Source organism: Melopsittacus undulatus, chromosome Z (genome assembly GCF_012275295.1).
Source record: "Melopsittacus undulatus isolate bMelUnd1 chromosome Z, bMelUnd1.mat.Z, whole genome shotgun sequence".
Classification (NCBI taxonomy): Eukaryota; Metazoa; Chordata; class Aves; order Psittaciformes; family Psittaculidae; genus Melopsittacus; species Melopsittacus undulatus.
The window spans coordinates 49,481,735-49,505,558 of record NC_047557.1 but is presented as its reverse complement, the minus strand read 5'-3'; the positions used below and the strand labels follow the sequence as shown (position 1 = coordinate 49,505,558).

General features: G+C 39.2%; 1 protein-coding gene across 2 annotated transcripts in view; it reads right to left on the bottom strand.

Moving 5' to 3' along the window:
• Nucleotides 1–12,798: 12,798 nt before the first annotated feature.
• The window catches only part of FBN2 (fibrillin 2), a 149,941-nt gene continuing 138,915 nt past the window's right edge, over nt 12,799–23,824 (bottom strand). The window contains exons 61-66 of one of the 2 annotated variants that reach the window (XM_005154899.3): nt 23,046–23,174; nt 22,391–22,510; nt 20,214–20,445; nt 19,141–19,300; nt 17,646–17,660; nt 12,799–14,572 (exon numbers count right to left, since the gene is read on the bottom strand). In XM_005154899.3, the coding sequence (XP_005154956.3) occupies nt 14,198–14,572; nt 17,646–17,660; nt 19,141–19,300; nt 20,214–20,445; nt 22,391–22,510; nt 23,046–23,174 (1,031 nt within the window). In that variant the 3' untranslated portion in view covers nt 12,799–14,197. The remainder of the gene's footprint in view (nt 14,573–17,645; nt 17,661–19,140; nt 19,301–20,213; nt 20,446–22,390; nt 22,511–23,045; nt 23,175–23,824) is intronic. The other variant, XM_005154898.3, reaches the window with a different exon arrangement.

Here is a 23,824-nt window from a genome sequence, read left to right as displayed (position 1 = left end):
TAACTGTCTTGTCTTACAAAGCCTTTTTTGTTGGTAGGGATAAGGAATAGTGTTCATAGTAATATATTACTAATGAAAATAGTTCCTGATAGGTGAATATGCTTATTGCATGCATCTGCACATAGGTTGATTGTGGCATTCACTTAGGACCATGCAGAACTAAAGCCATTCCAGTGTCTGGTATAGGGAGACATGTTTTTTTCTCGGGGAGTGGGTTTGCTGCTGCTGAGCTAGGAACAGCAGTTGTTTTGCATAACAGAATTACACCTTGTTTAGCTCTCTTAAAATTTCTCATGACCTGCAAACAGTGCAGACCAATCCACAACATGTGGTACGTTTAAGCTGGAATGTTAGTATCTCAGACTTTGTACCTGTGACATATAAAATCTGTGTTGGCCTGAATACAGTGGACTGTTCTAAATCCTTTTCCTTCTGGAAAACTCTAGTCTGCTGGGTATGAGGAAATATGTTGGGAAAATCACTTGTAAGCCTCAGATGCTTGTGAGTAAGTCACATTTGGCATTAACTCCACTAGTGTACATTCAACTAATTGCAAAATCTATCATAATGAAACCCAACAAGTAGTTTTCTCATATCAAATGATAGCTGGAACCAGTGAGTAACTTTTCAACCTCATCTGTTTTGGTGTTTCCCAATGTAGCTGGGTAAAGGAGATACTTTATTTAAAAATTAACATCTAATGAATTCAGAGATCTATTCTTAATTTAGTGAATTCTTAATTCACTAAGTACTTGTTAAATTTTTCCATGCATTTAAATCTCACTTAAGCTTGAGATCTGGAGATCAGGGACAAGGAATATTTGTTAAAAACTACGCTGCCAACTTGTATGGCATTGGCTGTAAGCTGTTTCAGTATGTAAAGAAGCAGAGGGGGAGGCATGTAGCAGTTTTTTGAAATCCTTTTATTTGCTGGAGGATTATGTTCAGCTGTAATGGAAGCTAGGCTTGAGGTCTGTGGGATGACAGAAGCAGTGAATGGTGTTCTTGCTGTAGTATCACCGCTGTGCTTCCCTTTGGTGCAGGGTGAAAACTGGGTGCTTACCAGATCATCAAGTCTTGCTACTCTGCCTCTCAATGGTATGGTGTAGAACAGGTTTTTCAGAACTGAGACTGCAGCAAATGCCTGCATTTAAGAGAGGGGGAAACAAGATGGTGGAAATCACTTTTGAACTGGAGGAGTAAATGTTGAGGCAGTACCATGTACATTGCCCAGACAGGAGCAGGGAAGACATTTCATGTACAACCAGAGGCCTATCTCACAATGCCAGAGAAACCACATTCACTGGGGCTATATACATCAAATTTTCTGAGAAGGTGCCCATCCAGAAGTTACACCTGGTCATGAGGATAACTCACACCCAAGCTGACTGCTTACACCCCTGTTCTTACTGCTATCAGCAGTCACAGAACTCAAGAGTTCACGAAGGACTCTGAGCAGTTTGCTTGCTAGCCTCACCCTCGATCTGCTCCCTCTGCCCAAAAAGGGTGACGCTGTAGTTCCGGCTATCTGTTTTGCCCTGTGTCAGCCTGCCGCCCTTCCCTCCTGCACTGCTGGTGCTGATCTGTGCAATCACGCTTATCTGCACGTCACAGTATAGTAGCGAGAGGGGAAATGGAATAGCTGGGGATCTTACATGTCAGACAGCGTTACACGAGGCTTTTTAACCACCATCCTTCCAGGAGAACATGCCCCACTGCAGCCCTGCTGCCGTTTTCCAGCACCTCCCATGACCTCACCCTCGCACAGCTCCTGTTGGCTGCAGGCGTCCCACTCGTCCTCTTATAGACTGATGTGGGAGCCGGGACGCTATTCCTGTTGCTTGCGGCGGCCCCTAAAACGGGAGAGGGAGGCCGGGCCCGTGGAAGTGGCTGGGAAGAGGTGTCCTGGCGATAAGCCTGTGTGTTTGTGGAGCGCTGGTGTTTATGCATGGTGCTGGAAACGTATTTTATTGTGTTTCAGTGAAATCTTGCAAAGGACACCATTAACACGAAGCTAATGGCACTAGCACTTGAATATGAGAGAAGGGCCTCACAGCAATGCTTCCACCCTGTGGGATCTGGGGAAAACTGATCCCCACAGGTGAATGAGGACATGGGGAAGGGACTCTTCATCAGGGACTGCGCAGTGATAGGACAGGGGATACTGGGTTTAAAATTAAACAGGGGAAGTGCAGGTTAAGGAAGAAGTTCTTTACTGTGAGGGTGGTGAGGCACTGGAATGGGTTGCCCAAAGAAGTGGTAAATGCTTCATCCGTGGCAGTGTTCCAGGCCAGACTGAACAGAGCCTTGGGTAACATGGTTTAGGGTGAGGTGTCCCTGTCCATGGCGGAGGGTTGGAACTAGATGATCTTAAGGTCCTTTCCAAGCCTAACTATAACTAGCCAAAGCAAACTCTAGTGTGATGTTCTGGGTCTTGGTACCTCATCTTCATAGTTCCTTGGCTCCTGCCACAGTAATAATTACAAAATCCTGCTTGAAACACATGATCTGTAGTGAAAGAAATAGGAAATACTTTCTAGGAAATAATTTACTAGGAAATATTTTACTAGGAATTAAAATAGTAACGCCAGGTGGCACTATTGCCTTTCAACAGTTCAGGTAATGTAGGAAACCGAATTGTCAAAACACGCCCGTTTTGTGCTGTTCTTCGGTGTCATGGGCGATTTCGTGATTTGAACAACGCGTATCAGCATAATAGTATTCTTTTGCTTCTTTTTTATTGTGGATTGGAAAATAGTTTAGTTGTTCTTCCTAAGCTTTTCCCCCTCCCCCCCCTCCCCCCCCCCCCTCCCCCCATTTATGGGAAAAATACTCTGGTTTTGTTCTAAACGATGCAGGAGCCTCCATGCAGAGAATGATAGGATTGTTAGAGTCGGAAAGGACCTTAAGATCACAAGGTTTCAACCTTCCTGCCATGGGGTTCACACTATATCATGTGGCCCAGTGTTCTTTAGACAACCTGGGTTCTTTAGACAAGCCTCTCTACCTTCACAGTAAAGAACTTTGTCCTTATATCTAACCTGAACTTCCCCTGTTTCAGTTTTAACCCATTACTCCTTGTCCTATCACTGCAGCCCCTAATGAAGAGTACCTCGCCAGCACCCTTGTAGCCCCCTTTCAGATACTGGAAGGCTGCTCTGAGGTCTCCACGCAGCCTTCTCTTCTCCAGGCTGAACAGCCACAACTTTCTCAGCCTGTCTTCATACAGGAGGTGCTCCAGTCCCCTGATCATCCTTGTGGCCCTCCTCTGGACTTGTTCCAACAGTTCCATGTGCTTTGTATGTTGAGGACACCACAACTGCACACAATACTCCAAGTGAGGTCTCACGAGAGCAGAGGGGCAGGATCACCTCCTTTAACCTGCTGGTCACACTTGTTTTGATGCAGCCCAGGATACTGTAGGTTTCTGGGCTGCAAGTGCACACTGAAGCCGGCTCATGTTCAATTTCCCATCGATCAACACCCCCAAGTCCTTCTCCTCAGGGCTGCTCTGAATCTTTTCTCTGCCCAACCTGTAGCTGTGCCTGGGATTGCTCTGACCCAGGTGTAGGACCTTGCACTTGATTTGGTTGAACTTCATGAAGCTGGCATCGGCCCACCTTTCAAGCGTGTCAAGGTCCCTCTGGATGGCATTCTTTCCCTCCAGCGTATCAACCGAACCACACAGCTTGGTGTCATCAGCAAGCTTGCTGATGGTGCATCAATCCCACTGTCCAAGTTGACAGCAATATTGACAGTGGCTATTTCCATTGTGTTAACCCTAGAAAGCAGAAGGATAAATGCTGCAGGCAGAGAGAGAATAAACATCAGAAAACAAAACAGACCGACATCTCCCCTCTAGTTTCAGAGTGATCCATAAAATTTCTATAAGGTATTTTTGCTTCGTACCTAAAAAATTTCCACTACCTTCTACAAGTACAGGGGTAGGAGCAAGATGATATAAGTTTTATGTAATCCCGAGATATTCAGGTACTGTCTATTTTAAGTATTGGTGGAATGGAACAGCATAGCACTAAGCATTTCCAAGCTTATTAAGCTTGAGAATAACTTTATCACTCTGTTGAAGTGTTTTACAACTAATAACTAAGTCTTTGAACACCTTTCTGCAATTAAATTTATCTCTGCCAAACAGATGGTAAAATGGAGTCAGAACAAAAGGATTTCCAGAGGCTTTGGCTGAAATTTAGGGAGCTGGGATGAGCTTTGAAACATCCCCACTCCCAGCCCTGTATGGTCATTTGTTCTTTCAGATAAAGCTGCCTGGCTGGTTGGTTTAACCACAGTGTTGCAAATTAAAAGGATTCTCAAACATCTTTGTTGTGCTATAGTTGCTGATTACATAGACTAACATTTGAACAGTTTTTTAAAATACTGTACAGGAAGCAATGGATGGGATATATGTACAAAAGAATACGCCAGATAATACAGTGTTAGCCGATGTGTTTTATAAATATTTTGGTCAATTTAACGTAACTCAGCTCTGATGAGCATTGGAGATAATTGAAAAAAAAAAGAGGGGGCAAAAAACCAAAACTGCGAAAATATAAGCACGTAAATTAAACGTTATTGCTTGTAATAAAATAAAGAAGTTTAAGCACTGGGAACCTAGAAATTATAGCAGGTCAAAGCATAGTGCCTGCCAAGAGGAGCTTGCACCTCAAAGGAAATGGCTCTATGGAGTCAACCAACAACACCTATTTACAGTCTTAACATGTGAAATCAAGGGTAACCACAGAATAGTGTGTGCTTTCACATGGGATTTTAGCTAACCTCATATAGAATTTCATTTTGCTTTTCATTGCACAGTTGAGTGTTGTTAATTTTAAAGTTCTTTATTCCCATTAAAATCTTTTTGTATCAGCTACCAATAGTAGTAATTCAGACATGGTAGGATTTATTGGAAAAATTCAGACTTTGGCAAGTACACACCAAATCTCACTGTGCACTCTTTATCCATTATATTTTTAATTGTATCACAGGGTTTGAGGGTTACTACTTTCTTGTCCTTGCTATATTTGTAAGGACCTAGCTTGATTCTCAGCTTGGTCCTGGAAGTCACCATGCTGCAAATAATCCTGATGAGTAAAAATAAAAAAAAAAAAGAGGTTATGGTTACTTGTCAGCTCTGAGATCTGAGCATCCTGTCTAGCCAGAAAACAGATCTTACTTTCTCCATCCTGTACGATTGGCCAACCCTGGAACTCTTAAGTCATTCTAGAAAACTCATTCTGTCCCAGACATAAAACATTCCAGTATTAGTTTATAATTTGAAGTCTGTCTTAGCAAATACATCTGTGCACCAACACTCCAAATGCATCATAATCAACAATTTTTCAATTTCCCAGGATTAGGCAAGATTAGTAATAAAAAGTGTCTTCTCCCAAAGTAGCTTTGACTATAGGTAGTCAGCTGCTAAAGTAAGGGCAATAGGTTCAGAGTTTGTAGTCCTGTCCTTGTTCTGACAGCAATTTACCACATTCTATGGAAGCTTTTATGCCAGGAGGTGACTAAGTGGGTGATATGGAATTCAGATTAAATCCTGATTTCTAGGTTTTGCTGGAGATAATACTAGGAATATTCTCTCTTCCATTTAATGGGAAGCACTTTTAAATTGATCCTTTGTAATTACTTCTAACTTTAAAACATTAAAACATGTGGGATAATTAATTCTTACTGATAAAGAAAAATCAAATCTGTAGCACAGCTTTTTCCTTCGGTCCATAAATATACAAGGCTGGGAGAAGTGGCTGGTACACCTGAAGGCTGTGTGGGACCTTGATAGGCTGGCTGGAGAATTGGGCAGAGAGAAACATGAGGTTCAACAGGGGCAAGTGTAGGATACTGCACCTGGGGATAAGGAACCCTAAGTGCCAGTACAGGTTGGGGGCTGACCTCTAGAGAGCAGTTTAGCTGAGAAGGACCTGGGAGTATTGGTGGATGATAAGTTGACTGTGAGCTGGCAGTGTACGCTTGTGGCCAGCAGGTCAAGTGAGGTGATCCTCCCCCTCTACCCAACCCTGGTGAGGCCACATATGGAGTACTGTGTCCAGTTCTGGGCTCCTCAGCACAAGAAAGACAAGGAGGTACTGGAGGGCCATAAAGATGACCAGGATTCTGGAGCATCAGTCTTATGTGGATAGAAATTCAGATCAGTCTGACACTGCAGTAGCTGTAAAATAATATGTTGAAGCCAATTGGCAGTAGAAGGGGGCCTGTGAATATGATCCTGTGGTTCTGAGTTCCTTTTTGGAGAAGACATCGTGAGATTTGTAAGGGAATTTTAAGAGGGTGGGAATTTAAATGGAAACCATTAACTGTCACATTCAATTTACCTAAGGACAAAAGAAACAGAACATGGATTAGAGAGATTAGTGGAGTGCATGTTTTGAGTGTGAGAAGAAAGCTGGGAACTCAGAGGGTAAGGACACAAGTGATAGACTGAGAAGATGAATGAATCATGGAATAGAATTGGGAGTAAATATATGAGTGCCAAGGAGGAAGGACACATCTTGATACATCTTTATCACCTGTTTTTCTCTCACTCTTCTGGAGAGAAATTAAAAGTCTTGTGTGAAAAGGTAAATTGATATAAAAAGGCAGTAGAGAAGGGTTATAGGATGCCTGCAAGTGCAAATGTAGGCAAGTAAGGGTGCATCTGAAAGAAAAACTTCATAATGAAGATAATCAGCTTAACAGTTTGTATTATTTTCCTTATTATTTCCATTTTCTATCAGATCTGTTGTGTAGGGTATATAAATGCCCAATGTTTGGTTTTTTTAAAGCACAGTGTACAATCGAAGTGCTAAATCATTTTGACTTTTTTCCTCAGTTTTTCACCTTTCTTCATAATTAACCATTTACTTATAGAATGCTTGATATTACTTGCATAATTGAAAACGTGGGGTTTGACAGCTTATTTGAATCATAATCTGGGCTCTGCTTCCTGTTGCTTTTTAAGAAATCTTGCTTTTTGTCTTGGTCATATTAGATTATTTGTTCTTGGTTTGTTTCGTAAGCAGCTTTCATCCTTGTGTGCTGGTTTGATGTACACTGAATTCTATATCTGAATGCATAGTTCCTTGATATGCTACCACACTAGCATGTGATGTCTGTGTGTATTTATGAGGATTGGTGACAGGTGTACTGCTGTTGGAGATGAGACTTCTGAATGTCGTGAAGAAAATTGTAGAAGTAGTGACATTAGGAAATTGAGAGGAAATTAAAAATAAAAACAAAAAGCCTGAGTAAAAAAATAAAGAACTCAGAATAATTGATTAGGTAGCAACACAAAATGATAGCAAGATTAAGCAGCTTTCCTAACCAGCTGATGGTTATTTCACAAGAAAGGTATACAGTATTAACTGATGCTGTTGCTAGTTTGAAAGACATAAAGGACTGAGAGAATTCAGAGTGGTTCCCTCTTATGTCTAGAAGACATTTCATTCATTTTGCAAAGTGTTGTCTGAGCAGTAGGGAAGGTAAATCTGGCACTGTGACTGTAACATTTTTGTATATTGCATGGATAAATAGGTATAACTCAATTTTCTGTGGATGTCAGTCATGATATTTCAGAAACATAAAAAACTGCTTTCCACAAAGCCCATTTCATGTTCTCCTTTACCAGCTTTTTGTCTCAGAAGCAGCAGTGTTTTGGTTGGTTTTTAATGTAACTTTATGGGAACAAGAGGTTTTCCATTATTTGCCTTGCTGGTGCTCAAATTCAAGTGTTGGTTACTGATGTTTTTCTTGGCTATTTTCTCTGGATGGTCTTTCCTTAAGAGTATATGTGCTGACAAAGGGTAGCTTAGTTTTCCCTTCACTAAAGAAGCTGGGGCACATACAGGAGTAGACAGGACATTAAATGCAAACACAAATACATACAATCCAGTTTAGTCCATTTAAAAAGGAAATGATAGAATGGAAAGACACTGAAGTGCCTTACAGTATGTTGGATCCACATAAATAATGTGACAGAGTAGTGCTATCATATTCTGTTTAGTGTTGCATGGATCAAGTGTTGCTCCTCTTCTCAGGAGAGGAGGCTAGACTGAAGAGGTGGTGGATGTAACTCAGTCTGTTCAGAAGGAAACAAAACTCATGTGGTTGGCTCTATAGTCCACAAACTCTTGTATTTTGAAGTGGGTAGATTTATAAAATATACATCTGTCTTCTCAGCAGCTGAAAAACAACTTATAACTATCAAATTTCCTTTTAAACAGTCAACTTCTACTTTCATCCTGGCTGTAAAATTGGATTCCAGGACAGCCACTGTTTAGCCAAAAACCAACTGTTTTGAGACTGAATGGACTTTATTATTCTGTGGGATACTTAGAAATAGTGTTTCTTTGCATCATTTGGTAAGCAGGCAAAGGAATGTCAATCCACTTACTTAACGGCATGTCTGGTATACTCGATATTTTCCATGGACTAATATTAATAGATGGGCTACATTAGGAACTATTTGAATGAAGCTCTGCTCTGATTCAAAAGCAACTGTTTAAGGCTATCTCTGTGTGCTTAATCAGAGTAGCAGTAGTACATGCTATAAGTATTTTGCTGAGTTTAAGCATACTGAAATCAAGGTCTTAAAATACCGTGCATTATGTGTCCAAGAATTCAATGGATGATCCAGAAAAGTGCTTTTCTACAAAGTTCAGAGGCTTGTTGAGAAACACATCGCACTTTCCAGAGGCGGGACTACTGTTGACTAAATTTCTGGTGATGTTAATCTTACTGATTAAGAGCAAGAGATATAAAGCTGAGGTATCTCAGTAGTCAGTCTGGCCTTAAAAATACTGCAGTAGGGTTTTCTTGCTTTTAATTTTTCTGTTCTAAGCTTTGTGCACCAATTGACAAATTCAGTGACAGGCATTTTAAGCTTAATCTTGCTTCATAATTATGAATTTTCAGTCTCTCAGCTAACATCAGATCTTCTCAGATATTTATATTACATTTTTGTTTTATGGCTAAAAACTGCTGGAAGAGAAGAAACCTCTTGATTTACTTCTTTTAGATAAATTTCATAGCAGTGTCATCATTATTAACATTGTACATAGCTGGAAGATAATTTATAAAACAAAAGTGTTCACTGATCCAGAAATAGACATCTTGTGACCATTTAAAAAATACTTTTTCTAAAACCTCTCTTAAAAAGGAAGTCGGATCAACTGTGTTATCCATGTTGGTTTCTTTTAAATTGGTCTGTATCTAAGTGCATGTCCTTGTTTAACCTCAGCTGGCAACACAGCTGGTCCCTCAGACTTCCACCCTGCTGGGATGAAAGGAGATTTGGAAAAAAGAGAAAACTCATGGATTATGATAAAGGCAGTTTAATAAGTAAATCAAAAGCTGCACATGCGAGCAAAATAAGACAAGGAATGTTTTCATTACTTCTCATTGGCTGGCAGGTGTTCAGGAAGAAACACATACACTTCCACAACAGCCTTACACACTCACTTTGGAGCATCTTTACAGCTGTGTAACCCAACTGAATATAGAATTTTACTTGTAAAATGCTGACATTTCAATTTTTGTGGTAGCATTGGCATCATTATGACAACTTCTCATCAACACTTGTATAAACATATGAAGGCAATAAAAGCTGGTTCCAGGAGTGATGCATATGAACTGGAAATTGTAAAGTAATACCACTTTAACCTTGCCATCAAAAGTGGAAATGACTGTATGAGTTTATGGAAGCAAAAAGGATATAAACTCTTAAGTATTATTGTAATGAAAACAGTAAAAGAGAGGGACATGCATGCAAATTATAGGGGGAAACAATTCAAAACTGATGCCAGAAAGAGTAATTTTACAGAAAAAATAAACGTTGAGCTGTTCAGTACGCAAGGCTGATGATATGGACATACCTAAGCTTATAGCAGAAATTAGCTGAAACACCTGATATGGTAGGAGATAAGGCTATCTACTAAAATGAAAGTTCTGAGGGGAAATGTTTTGTTTTACTTATAACTCTCTCTTTTCTTTCTTCCACATCTTGTTGGGAACTTCATAAAAACTTTCTAGGCTAGATAGATGTGGGCCAATAGGGTACATGGTTTTCTTCAGTTAATATTGCAAAATGGACAAAAATACCATTATAGTGTAAGGTGTTCAAATCATAGTATTTAAAGTTATTGGGTTCACCTTTACATGACCATTAAGAATTATTCCTTTGAGTTGAAGATACTAAGCCCAGCACTGGAACAGGACATGTAGTGCTCGTCATACTGCAAGTTCTGTGGCAGCTGAGACTTCGCCTCAACAGTGTACTCGCGTGTTTCCTGGAGCAATGGAAGCTTTGTAGCTCTTGTAGGCTTATTGAAAAGTGAGAAAAGTGTAACTGAAGGGAACTGAAAATTTAATTGAAGATTATATGAATATGATTTTCCTTTCTCTTTCCCCTCTCCTCTCTTCTCCTCTCCTCTCCTTTCTCTTTCCCCTCTCCTCTCTTCTCCTCTCCTCTTCCTTCCCCTGCCCTTCCCCACCCTTTTCCTTTTTTTCTCATGAAAATGACAGGATGGTGCAATTAGCACAGCTGGAATTTTGGTGCAGATTTATTTGTTGATTTGCGAACATAGTTTGACTATGCAAGTGAACAAATTTTAATGTAGAAAATATCTTCCTTGAAAGAAGTAATCTTATGCAGTGATCTGGTCTATTGAAGGTCTTATCTGAAATTTAGGCATTTGAGAAGACAGACTGCAGCAAACTCATGAATGAATATATTACGTTCTTCATTTGTGTATTTGAATTAATGCCATGAGAATAATATGTCTAACAACTCTGTGCCAAATAACAGCAGTTATTTTACAGTATAATGGCCTTAAAAATGTGACACAGTAATTGTGAAGTTACTGTTTGCATAATTTATGAGTAATTCAAATGGAAAACGAAAGGAACTGAGTGACTGCCAGATGGTTCAGGACTGCAGATGTTGCTGCAGCACTGAAACTAAAGATTGCGGTTCCTCATAAAACTAGGATCTGGGAACAAGTGCAGCTTGGATGTTGAGGATGCAAGGGCAGGTTAGGGCTCTGCATTAGACATTGCTGAATCAGTAGGTTGAAAGGGAGATAGCTACTGGCAAATTAATCTTAGTTTTGAGAGTTTCAGCATATAATATGAAGGTTATGTATCAAAAGCCAGTCTGAAGAGGTAGAAGTTTTTGGGGTTTAGCACAGTTCTTCTCAAAATTCCCAAGTCTGATCACTTCATCTGGGGTTAATTGTGCATACACCCAGATAATAGTACATGCTCAAATGGTGATGTAAACTTCTTATCTCGTTATAGCACACCAGATGGGTTATACTAAGCAGCTCTTCATCATTGGTGTTAAATGTTAACAGGTGTCCAGTCCTTTCTAATTCAAGGTAAAGAAGCAATTACTTCAAATCAAAGTAGCTCCTTTTGCATAATGAGAGAAGGTCATCTTTCAGGTGAAAATTTTAGTAAACTAAAGAGTACAGATAAAACAAACATTTTGCTTCTTAATTCAGTGCTTAAGCCAATGGGTTGAATTTCCCTTTCTCTAAGTATTATTGCTGTGACAAAAACATACAGTCACTATTGGCTATTAGTTAAAAACAATCACCACTTGGAATGGAATAAAAAGACAGTGTAGGCAATGAAGTCTTTGTGGAAACCTTCATGCTTTAAGAAAAAAGCATTTTTTTGTGCTGTTGTGTTTGACTGTGCACTTAATAAAGGGCATTCAAGGAAGTGACTGCCAGCAAGCAAAGTACCTTCATTGATGGTCTCACCAGATTTTTGCTATTCAGGTAGGTTGCAGATTTTACACTCTTCTTAAACATATAGGATGGGTTTTTTTTGGTTGCTTTTCTTTTTTTTTTTACGGATGAATTATTAAATGGTGATAGTCCATGTGTCCTCGTTACATGGATAAGCAAAAACTTAAGCAAGTTATTCCAGCCCACTTGAACCTAATATATAACAGATTTTGAGAGAGTTGAGGCAGAGTTTTAATTGTAAGTTATAAGGACTGTTTCAGGTCTGTCATGATAGGCACTGTCAGCAAAGGCTGTTTAACCTTAAATGTGAGTGAAGAAGAGTTTGCACTTACCAGCTTTTTTTCTGCTCTCAATCCTTCAGATTTACAATTAGATGCTTATTTTGTGTAAAGAACACAGACATTTCACACAAAAAAACCCCAACAAACTAACCCAAAATAAGCTTTATTGCAAGGAAAGTGTTGTCTTGCTGATACAGACCCTCAAACAAAGCATTTTTTATCTTACAAACATGATGAAAAAAGTACAAAGCTTTTTCTTTTCAAAATCCCCAAACTCGAAAGGAAAGAAGTAAGGAAAGGAGAGGAGAGGAGAGGGAAAGGAATGGAAAAGAAAAAAGAAGGAAACAGAAGAGAAAAGAAGAAAAAATAAAAAAGAAAGGAGAGAAGAAAAGGAAAAGAAAAAAGAAAAGAAAAGAAAAGAGAAAAGAGAAGAGAAGAGAAGATAAAAGAGAAAAGAAAAGAAAAGAAAAGAAAAGAAAAGAAAAGAAAAGAAAAGAAAAGAAAAGAAAAGAAAAGAAAAGAAAAGAAAAGAAAAGAAAAGAAAAGAAAAGAAAAGAAAAGAAAAGAAAAAAGAAAAGAAAAGAAAAGAAAAGAAAAGAAAAGAAAAGAAAAGAAAAGAAAAGAAAAGAAAAGAAAAGAAAAGAAAAGAAAAGAAAAGAAAAGAAAAGAAAAGAAAAGAAAAGAAAAGAAAAGAAAAGAAAAGAAAAGAAAAGAAAAGAAAAGAAAAGAAAAGAAAAGAAAAGAAAAGAAAAGAAAAAAGAAAAAAGAAAAAATATTTGATTTAATCTTTGGTCAGCACTGACATGTGATTGAAACAATCCTGGAGTCACCATGTGCTTTGGCTATTTTCACATATGAGATTCTGTTACATGACTAGTTACAGGCACCAGCTGTAAAAAAAGCACCACTGAAATGTACACTTAACCCATAATGGTACAACATTTTTTAAAAAATGCTAAAGTAAACTAATGTCAACTCATTGTACAAACATCTTTCTTACAAAATAAGCTATGATAAAATGAGGCATAAGGTGTATAACTACAGTATTAATGAAACTTCTAACAAATGGATTTCAAATACACATTTTCCTTGTCTGCACTGCGTAATTAGTTTGCACATATGGCAGTTCTGATACAGCTCTCAGTTTTTAGTAAAAGCACCATTAATTCAAGCCAGCACCAAACAGTATGAAGCATCATGTATTTGCTTCAGAGAGATATTTTCTTCAGCTGCCTACTGTAATACAAGTCTGTAGAGCACCTTTTCTGAAAGTGAGGTGTGGTTGCATGTGTGGTTCTTTTTGATTATTGCAAGGTAGTACAGTACAGTTTGGTTCTGAGATTCTAATGGTATTAAAAGCAGTCAAGGTATTTTGCTACAGTGGTTGTGTCTCTTCTTCCATTATTTGATGTAGGTGATTCAGAATACAAAATACAATCCTATTGAGCTGCTGTGAAATACGATCTCTGCAGAGACTGATATTATATAGTTCTTGTCCTTTAAGAATTATTTTTTTTTAATACTCAAAGCTTTGCAAGAGCACTTTAGAATATCAGAAGATGCACTATAGTGCTCTTTCAGCTCATACATTTTAAAATTACTGATATACTATTTGGATGACTGGCCCAAATAGAAGAGGAAGCATCTTTCAAATCTATTTTCTAAAATGTTGTATCTCAGATTTATAAATCCAAAGAAACCCAAGCAAGTTTCCCTTTTTGTCTACATAATTTGTTATTTTCTCCATATATTACTGCATTAAAAATAAATAAACTTTATATTTTTTAATTAGGAACTATAGCAAAATACCTAAAGTGTTACAGACTGCTCACATTTTTGTTCCATTTAGTGCCATATGATGACTTCTCAAACTTTAGCTTTTAAATATACTTTAAATTGAGGTTATATAAAAGATACAGTAACCATGATTACCACTGTAACCAAAGTTTTGGCGGTGGCAAAGTTTAAGTTACCCTCCTGCAAGGGTGGTTCTGCAGTCTCAGCAGGATGGAAAGAAAGGGGTCTTCCCTTCTCTCTCTCCCAAAAGTCAGTGGCTGTTTCAAAGCCTTTGAAAAGCAAATATGCTCAGGTGCATAGATAGGTGAACAGAAGTGACTGAAGAACTGGATTCAGTCTGGAAGATGGCTAGTAAAGGTCTATCCACAGCCTCATTCTGAGAGCTTCCCCTAGCTCTTCAAGGAGGTAGTTGTCCTCATTGCTGTCTTCCAATTTCTGTTGCTCCTTTTTCTTATATAGAGGAATGCTAATGATTTCCAGTGTGTGAGTTCCAGGAACCGACTTTTTCTTAACTGTGTGCAAATAACTCAGTCCATCCCTTTGATGGATTCGAAAGATGCCATCATCATTGCCATGTGAGATGATGTAGCGCATGTGGTTTGTAAGGGGCTTAATGGCTGGCATGAGTTCTAGGATATGCTGCTTGTTGTGAAGCCTAGAAATGTTGACTCTCATCTTTAAAGGGCTATCCATGTCCAGACTTTCCAAGCTAATTTGTTCAATCTGAAGTAAAGAAGGAAGGTTTGTTTAGATCAGGAGAGAAACAGATATTCACTTGCATTGAGAGAAGAATAATAAGAGATTATTTACAGTTTCTGCATTTGTCAAAATCTAGCTGTAAAAAAATAAGCAATTGCAAAACAATTCAACCTGGGAGAGCTCCTTGATTCTGTATAACACACTGTAAATCTTAAAGCCTTCTCACAAAGGCTTAACAGGATAATTAAAGTTACAGCATCAGGTCTACAGAGGAGTCTCAGATTTCAGATTCTTTTCAGATTATGTGTAATTTCATGCTTGCAAAAAGTCCATGTAAAGAACAGACCTATGTGTACTACTGCAGACTGTACGTGAAACACAGTCTTGTTCTTATGATCAACTTCAGTAAGGAACATTACAGAAACACATATCACAACACTGTATGGGAATTCCCTGAAACTTCTGGTAAAACTGTTTTCTTGAATCCTGGCTTTTAAGCAAGCTCAGCATTAGTCATGAGGAAGTACAAATAATCTTCCTTTATAATCTAAAGGAAGTTGAAGTAAGGAGAGAACTGCTGAATAGCCTTCTACAGCAAGGGCTAGTAGGTCATGTTTTCCAATTATATCCTATTCAAACTACTGAAAGAAGTGGGAAAAAAAGACCCAGCATTGTTTTTCTGGCAAATCGGTTGTGTTCTTTTTTAATTTGGGCTTCAGTACAGTTATGTTGCAGGTGTGAATCTGTCCAGAGGTGTTAGCTGTATATTCACGGGGGGGGGGGGGGGGGCAAGAATGAGTGCATTCTGAGGAAAGCCAGCTAACAAGCAGTAACTTTTGAAAGGGCTTCTACAAAAACATATTGCCTGTGGTCTTCTTTAGAAAACCTGATACTAAAGGAGACGTCTAGCCTACATGTCAAGATCCTTTCAAGCTTCTAAAGACAGCAAAGGATTTCTTTCTCTGAGAGAATTGTAATCTGTGAGCACATATGTGTACTAATATGTAATGTAATTAAAAACATACCATGAAAACAAGGAAAATTGTGAACAGGACTAAGTGCTGTAGTGTTTTAAATACCACACCCTACAGATGTCATTAGTGATTAGGTTATTTATCTTTTCACATAGTTTTATCATGTGAAACCTTTTGCTTTCATGCTCTGGTAGTTCTACTACTAGAAACTGAAAAAGTTAATGCAGCAAAAAATCATAATAACAAGATATAAGAATTATGAACTAGATATAAAATTAACCATGCAATAGAAGAAATGCTTTCCAAAACATCCACGTATTTCCGTGGTGACTTGACCACAGAATTCCATCTGGAACATGTCCAATGGGATTGGCAGTGGGGAAAAAGGATGTTTGTGGGAAGTGTGGGAGGGAAGGGATGCGTGTGGGGAAATCAGACATTTAGATTTGTAAGTGAGAACATTATGTGCTTTGGTGCAGAAATCTCAGGTTTACTTGTCTCTTTAGACACTTCAACAATACAAGAACTTGTTTTGATGGCAAAACACAAAGTAGTGTGTGCTAAGGCTGGAGCTTCTGCATTGTGGTATGCCCTTATCCTTTTAGAAAGGAGACTTGTTATCCCATTCTTTCAAAATAACTAGCACATAGAATTAAAGAATTATATAACAGCTTGGGGTCTAAAGGGCCTTAAAATCATCTAGTTCCAATCCCCCTGCCATAGGCAGGGACATCTCACACTAAATCATGTCACCCAAGTCTCTGTCCAACCTGGCCTTGAACGCCAACAAGGATGGAGCATTCGCAACTTCACTGGGCAACCCATTCCAGTGCCTCACCACCCTTACAGTAAAGAACTTCCTCCTTATATCTAACCTGAACTTCCCCTGTTTAAGTTTGAATCCATTACCCCTTGTCCTATCACTACAGTACTTAATGAATAGTGTCTCACCAGCATCCCTATAGGCCCCTTTCATATACTGGAAGGCTGTTAGGAGGTCTCCATGCAGCCTTCTCTTCTTCAGGATGAACAGCCCCAACTTTCTCAGCCTTTCTTCATACAGGAGGTGCTCCAGTTCCCTGATCATCCTTGTGGCCCTCCTCTGGACTTGTTCTAACAGTTCCATGTCCTTTTTATGTTGAGGACACCAGAACTGCACACAACACTCCAAGTGAGGTCTTATGGGAGCAGAGCAGAGAGGCAGGATCATCTCGTTTAACCTGCTGGTCACACTTGTTTTGATGCAGCCCAGGATATGGTTGGCTTTCTGGGCTGCAAGCGCACACTGAAGCCAGCCAATATGCATTTTCTCAGTCACCAACACCCTCAAGTCCTTCTCCACAGGGCTGCACTGAATCTCTTCTCTGTCCAACCTGTAGCTGTGCCTGGGATTGCTCCCACCCAAGTGTAGGACCTTGCACTTGGCATGGTTAAACTTCATGAGGTTGGCATCAGCCCACCTCACAAGCGTGTCAAGGTCCCTCTGGATGGCTTTCCTTCCCTCCAGCGTATCAAGGGAACCATTGGCAAACTTGCTGAGGGCATACTCAATCCCACTGTCCATGTCATCGACAAAGATATTAACCAAGACCGGTCCCAACAGCGATCCCTAAGGGACACCACTCGTTACTGGTCTCCAGCTGGACATTGAGCCATTGACCACAACTCTTTATGTGCAGCCATCCAGCCAATTCTTTATCCACCGAGTGGTCCACCTATCAAATTGATGTCTCTCCAAATTAGAGACAAGGATGTCCTATGGGACAGTGTCGAATGCTTTGCACAAGTCCGGGTAGATGACGTCAACTGCTCTACCCCGTCTGTCAGTTCTGTAACCCCATCACAGCAGGCGACCAAATTGGTCAGGGAGGATTTTCCCCTAGTGAAGCCATGCTGGCTGTCACCAAGTACCTTGTTGTTTTTCATGTGCCTTAGCACGCCTTCCAGGAGAATCTGCTCCCAGATTTTGCCAGGCACAGAGGTAAGACTGACTGGTCTGTAATTCCCTGGGTCATCCATTTTCCCTTCTTGAAAATGGGGGTTATATTTCCCTTTTTCCAGTTGTTGGGGACTTCATCTGTCTGCCATGATTTTTCAAATATGATGGACAGTGGCTTAGCAACTTCATTTGCCAGCTCCTTCAGGACCTGCAGATGGATTTCATCAGGTCCCATGGACTTGTGTGCATTCAAGTTCTTAAGATGGTCTCAGATCAGATCCTCTCCTACAGTGGGCCCAAGGTCTTAATTCTGACAGTCCCTATGTCTGCTTTCCAAGACTTGGGTGGTGTGGTGAGGTGAGAGCCTTTGCCAGTGAAGACTGACACAAAGAAGTCATTAAGAACCTCAACATTCTTGAAATCCAGTGTAGCCAGTTCTCCCAATAGCTTTCAGAAAGGGCCCATGTTGTCCCTCATCTGTCTTTTATTTTTAAGGTACCTGTAGAATCCCTTCCTTTAATTCTAACTGGGCTTTAGCTTTCCTAACCTGGTCCCTAGTTTTCCTGGACAACATCCCTGTATTCTTCCCAGGCCGCCTGTCCTTGCTTCCACCTTTTGTAAGCCTTTTTTCTGCCTTTGAATTTTCCTCAGCAGCTCCTTAACCATCGAAGGGGGTCTCCTGGCTCTCCTGCTGCACTTCCTTGTAGCTGGGATGCGACACTCCTGAGCTTGTAACAGGTGATCCTTGAATATCAACCAACAGTCTTAGCCCCCCCCCTGCCTTCTAGGGCTGTATCCCATGGAACCTTACTAAGCAGGTTCTTGAAGACACCAAAGTCTGCTCTCCTGAAGTCCAGAGCATTGAGCTTGCTGCACACTCTTCTCACTGTCCTTAGGATCTCGAATTTGACCATCTCAACCATATTCGACCATCTCAGTCACGTAGCCATTACTGCAGATTTCAAGATTAGAGCTAGTGCTAAAGACAACATCCTACCACAGAGATAATGCAGGTAACAGATATGCACACATTTAGAATTTTGGAAAAAAAAATGCATCTAAAAGGTGTAAGTAGTAGGGCTGTCCTTTCATATGTCCCATAACTTATTTTTATAAGCCCACACAATGCAGTAAGTTTTGAAGTGTAATTTTCTAATACCCTCAGCAATTCTGCAAATAGAGGATTTAAGTGTTTCAGTTGTTCATGAACTCTAGCCCGCCACATCTGTAAGCAACCATGGACTAGACACTTGGACTAAAATTATCTGCAAGAAGATTTATTTAGCTGTTCCAGACCATAAGATGTTGTCTAGTCTCCTCCTGATAGCGGAACAGATTGCAGACATGACTAGTTATCTAGCTCTCTGTAATTATAGGAAATTTATTTCCCTGAATATATTTTTTAGGAACCAGACCACATGTCACACTACAAAGGATTATTTATAAGTTTTAAAAACTTTAAAACTTTATCTGTTCGTAGTTCTTTATGTCTTTCTGATCATCAAATCATTCCTGCCAATAGACCCAAGTATGAAAAAACACTGAGGCACAGGAAAAAAGATTTTTGCCATTGAATGGGGCCTGATAAAAAATTCCCTCAATTTACTGATAGTGTTAAGTCTCATATATCTGAAAATAGCTTAAAGTACATTGTAGTGCTTATTTATTGTGGTACATACACTGTAATTAGCACTTCTCTTCTTCCTGTTGTCTTTTTTGGTATAGGCATTGGTTTTGCATTCATAACATGCTTCAGGCGACAAAGCATTATCTTCATCAACATCTCCATCCAGTGGCAGGTACTGGCCTTTGTTAAATCCCATCCCTGAGACACAGTGGCTAGTGAATAGAAACATCTGGTTTAGTAACTTCTTGCAGTTTTATGAATTTTCCTGTTAAATGGGAAGTGAGTGTATGTAATCTGTACCACAGTCTGTATCCCCTTTCATTTCCCTTCCCTCAGCAGGAGATTTTTGCATTAATTTTCTTCATGTTACTTTGGCACACTCAACGAAATACTGTGCCATACTGAACCACTTGCTGAATGCCTTTAGGGTTTTTTTTTTTACAGAATCACAGAATCCCAAGGGTTGGAAGGGACCTGGAAAGATCATCTAGTCCAACCCCCCTCCGAGAGCAGGGAAACCTAGAATACATCACACAGGAACTTGTACAGGCAGGCCTTGAATATCTCCAGCATAGGAGACTCCACAACCCCCCTGGGTAACCTGTAAAATTTAGTTATAAATTTTAAATTACTTATAATTTATAAATTTAAAATTAGTTATAAGTTTTACAAAGAAACAGAGCAAAACTAGCTTGCTGTGAACTTTGGAACCAAAGTATACAGCCATTTTCATGTACATGTTTGTGTTTAATGTTCTGGGTTGATCAGTGTGGCTTAACCCACTCATGATCTCAGTACAGATGTTACCTAGTTTTATGCAATAAGAATTCCACATTGGGCAGGTGTGTTCTGTGTTGGAAGGAGTGTTCTTGTGCTGGTACTAAGTGGAAAACAGAACTAATTGTTTAATTTTACTCATATAGTAGATTCAAAATGTGTCATGCTGCATGTATGGACATGTAATTTTTTCTAGCTTATGGATATTGTGAGCAAAGGGAGTACAAAGGCTGACTTAGCAGCTTGTTCTTAATTTGCAGTTCTGTTTTGCAGCCTGACTAGGGTCAATCCAGCCTTTTGTATAGCCCTCTGAATGTATCTGATGAACAACTGTGTGGAAATACTCACCCTTGTCCAGCTCTGTAATAGCCAGGTGGGCAGCCACAAAGATAACCACCTTCAGTGTTGGAACAACCATAATTGCAGGGGTTCTTGGTAGAAGAACACTCATTCACATCGTGACATGCACTAGAGAATTGGTCATATGAAAATCCAGATGGGCAGGCACACTTGTAACTTCCAAGTGTGTTGTAACAAGAAGCAGAGCCACATAAATTAGGATTGGAGCATTCATTTTCATCTAGTAAACAAGCAAAAGAATATTGGCATCTTCCAATCTGATAAACATCAGGCAAGCATGACATAGCTAACAAATCAGAATACCTGCAAGACCTAGTGCTCTACTACATCCTTGACCTCATTACCCCATAGAGATTTGATTCCTGAAAAAAAAGTACATTGGCAAAGGTCCCAAATACATGCAACTGGGCTGTTAACTATGTCAGGATAATATTACTGTTAAATTTATACTGACCCAGTGTTTTCCCTTCCTTCAAGATACATCTACTGTTTTGCTTAGGGGTCCTCTTTCCCCTTGCAGGGCAAACTGGTCCACAGAGGAGAAATGAGCTGGAACTCCAGTCATGCTCCAAGCATGACAGTGTTCCTGAGCACCTAGTGATGGAGCCAAATTAGCACACACTTGTGGTAGAAACCTGCAGGCTCTGTGAATGGACAGACAATCTAAATATTAGCCAACCAAAAAGAAAAAGAAATAACATCATCTTCACCTTGTGGGTGTTGACTTAAGATAAAGAGAAGATGACTCCTCCAATCTGTGGGATTGATTTTATTCCATACTATATTGTGAAAAATGAATGAGGGAAGCAGGAAAGCAGCTTTTTATATAGAAGATAATGTTTTTGATAGCTGGCATGGGTTGCTTATTTTATTTATCTTACCAAGGTAGTGTATCCCTGTAGGTGTTTTTGCCTCCAATATCATTAGTGCATGCTTTACCATTCTTGTCTGCTGTTACTAGGAGACACATTCTTCTGAGGACTATCTATAATATTCAGAGACTGTAGCTACTTTGGAGTTCTATGGGAGTTGTTCGTTATGTGTGCCTGTCACTCCCACCCCAGTACTTTACTTTTGTTGATGCAGAGCAGTATTAAGGAGTGATGATAGTGGTTTGGACTTCAGAAAACTGCTTGATAAACTACTTAATGAAAAATGATTATAATAAAATAATTTACACGTCTAGGATGAGAACAGTAAGTTTAATCTGTAAGAAATGTATTGCAGGGCTCACAGCAATCTTCTCATTATGACACCTTTGACAGAGAACCAAGAAAGCAAACTTGAAAACATAAATATGTTGTTATGATGCCTTGTAAACTGTACAGGATGAAGTTGTTTGTGTGATGGTTTTTACTAAAAGGATAAAATTCCTACTTTTATATGGTTTAGTTAATTGTGAAGGTTGTGACCACTGGAACAGGTTGCCCAAAGAAGTGGTAAATGCTCCATCCCTGGCAGTGTTCAAGGCCGGGTTGGACAGAGAAGACACAACCCTGGCCATGGCAGGGGGCTTGGAACTAGATGATCTTAAGGCCCTTTCCACCCCTAATTATTCTATGAAACACAGAAAAGAAATGATGGATTGAATTAGCTACACCTACGATAAAGCTGCTGAGCTTACTAATTTGTCCTTATTCCTGCCAAAATAAATAATATTGGCCTTAGACTATATTTTGGAAGTAAGAAACTCTTAATGGTTACATTAATCCTATTTCTCCCCCTTAGCTATAGACGCTATTCTGTAGTATTCTCAGTTTGCTAATATAGCAAATGATTCTTACTGATGAATGTTGGGATTTTTAATTTTTTTTAAGTTCTTTCCCAGAAAAGGTATTTAGATTGATACTTTCAAAAAAGTTTCAAAGAACATCTTCCTGCTTTTAAGATGGAGATTTTTATGAGGAGAATGGAATCAGAATTTAGGCTTCACCAGGAAAATTTGTCACACAGAGTTTCAACAGGATGAATGTCTTTTCTTGTTAACTTATGTCATTGATTTATGTTGGGGCATAGTAAATGTGTGGAAGGAGGGGGAGAAAGTTAAAAAAGATCTGTGTCTCTATACCCTTTTGTTCTGCCCATTCTTGTCCTTGCCTAGCAGTCATCACTATAAACATTATGACACCTTTGCTGATTAAATGAATTCTGTGCTGTTTCCTTACCAACACATTGATTCCACTGGTAATGCTGAACATATCCTTGTGGACATCCACATCTGTACCCACCCAGGGTGTTTTGGCAGCCATGCTGGCACCTATGGTTTCCATCACATTCATCCACATCTTTGCAATCCAGAGAGATGTAGAACATGAAAGAACACATGATGATACACAGTGACAAATAACACTATTCACTTTTATCATAATCATTGAAACACCCACGATTATGACAGAGGACTACTGCTGTAAGATGGAAGCACCACTGAAGTTGGTCTTTTGAAAAGCCTGACATCAATTAATGCAATGTTCTTTCTATCTATTGATAATCCAGCCAGAGCTTGTGAGCCTTTATATTACTCAGACTTGTAGACAATCTGCTGTTCCTGGTAAGGCCATAGGATGTTGCTTTGATGTAAAGTTTAGAGTCTGAATGGTTTATTTTTTATTTCAGCTTTCAAACCAACTATGTAGGACTAAGCTTTCAGTTTCATGAAATATACTGAAGTGTTAGAATATGAGGAATATATAACGAATTTGGATATAAAGTGTTTATCTTTGCAGGGGTATTCTGTTATATCTGTCTTTGACATCACAGGATTCACTAGACATAGAAGTAGGGATTTTCATCATAAGCAAAATTTTGACCTTCACTAGTTACCTTCACAGTTTAGTCCAGTAGAATCCAGAGAAAATCCCCTTTGACATTCACAGATAAAACTCCCAGGGGTGTTTTGGCAAATTCCTTTTGATCCACAAAGTGATGGTTGAGAAGCACATTCATTGTTATCTTGAAAATGCAGAGGAGAGAGAAGGTTGGTACATCCAGTGGCATGATTTTAGACATGTTCATATAACGTTTCTGAAAGTTGAAATCCGCAGAGGTGCAACAGTTCATTTTGAAAATACAAGCTTTTCACATTTAAATGTCAGATGACTTGATGAGTCATGTAGGGCTATGACTAAAAACCGGAAACATAAGTTGTAATTCAGTTGAGTGTAAAAGACCCAGGTATGTAATGGCTCAGAATGGAAAAATGCTGCAGTTCCGTATCAGCTGAACCAAGATATTTTCAGTTGGCAAGATTCATATGAGTGTTTAAGATCTAAAGACTTCTGTATTAAAAAAGAAAATGCAGTCCGATTTTCTTTAACTGCGTTTTTATATAAGATTTTTATACTTTACCCCTTTGTCTCCATGTGGTTATACTTAGAATATAGTAACATGTATTAAATATGAACAACCTACTAAACAAGAAAATACAAATGGTGAATAGAGTAATAGAGCTATAATTGTAGCTTTTAAAAATCTGCTTTCTGGACTCCTGGCACTATTTCTCCGTATTAATACTCTTTATAAAGAGCAGAAGAAACGAATGAGAATTGAGAATGTTGTTTAAAAAAAAAAATCTGATGCAAGAAAACGAATGTTTTTCTTAC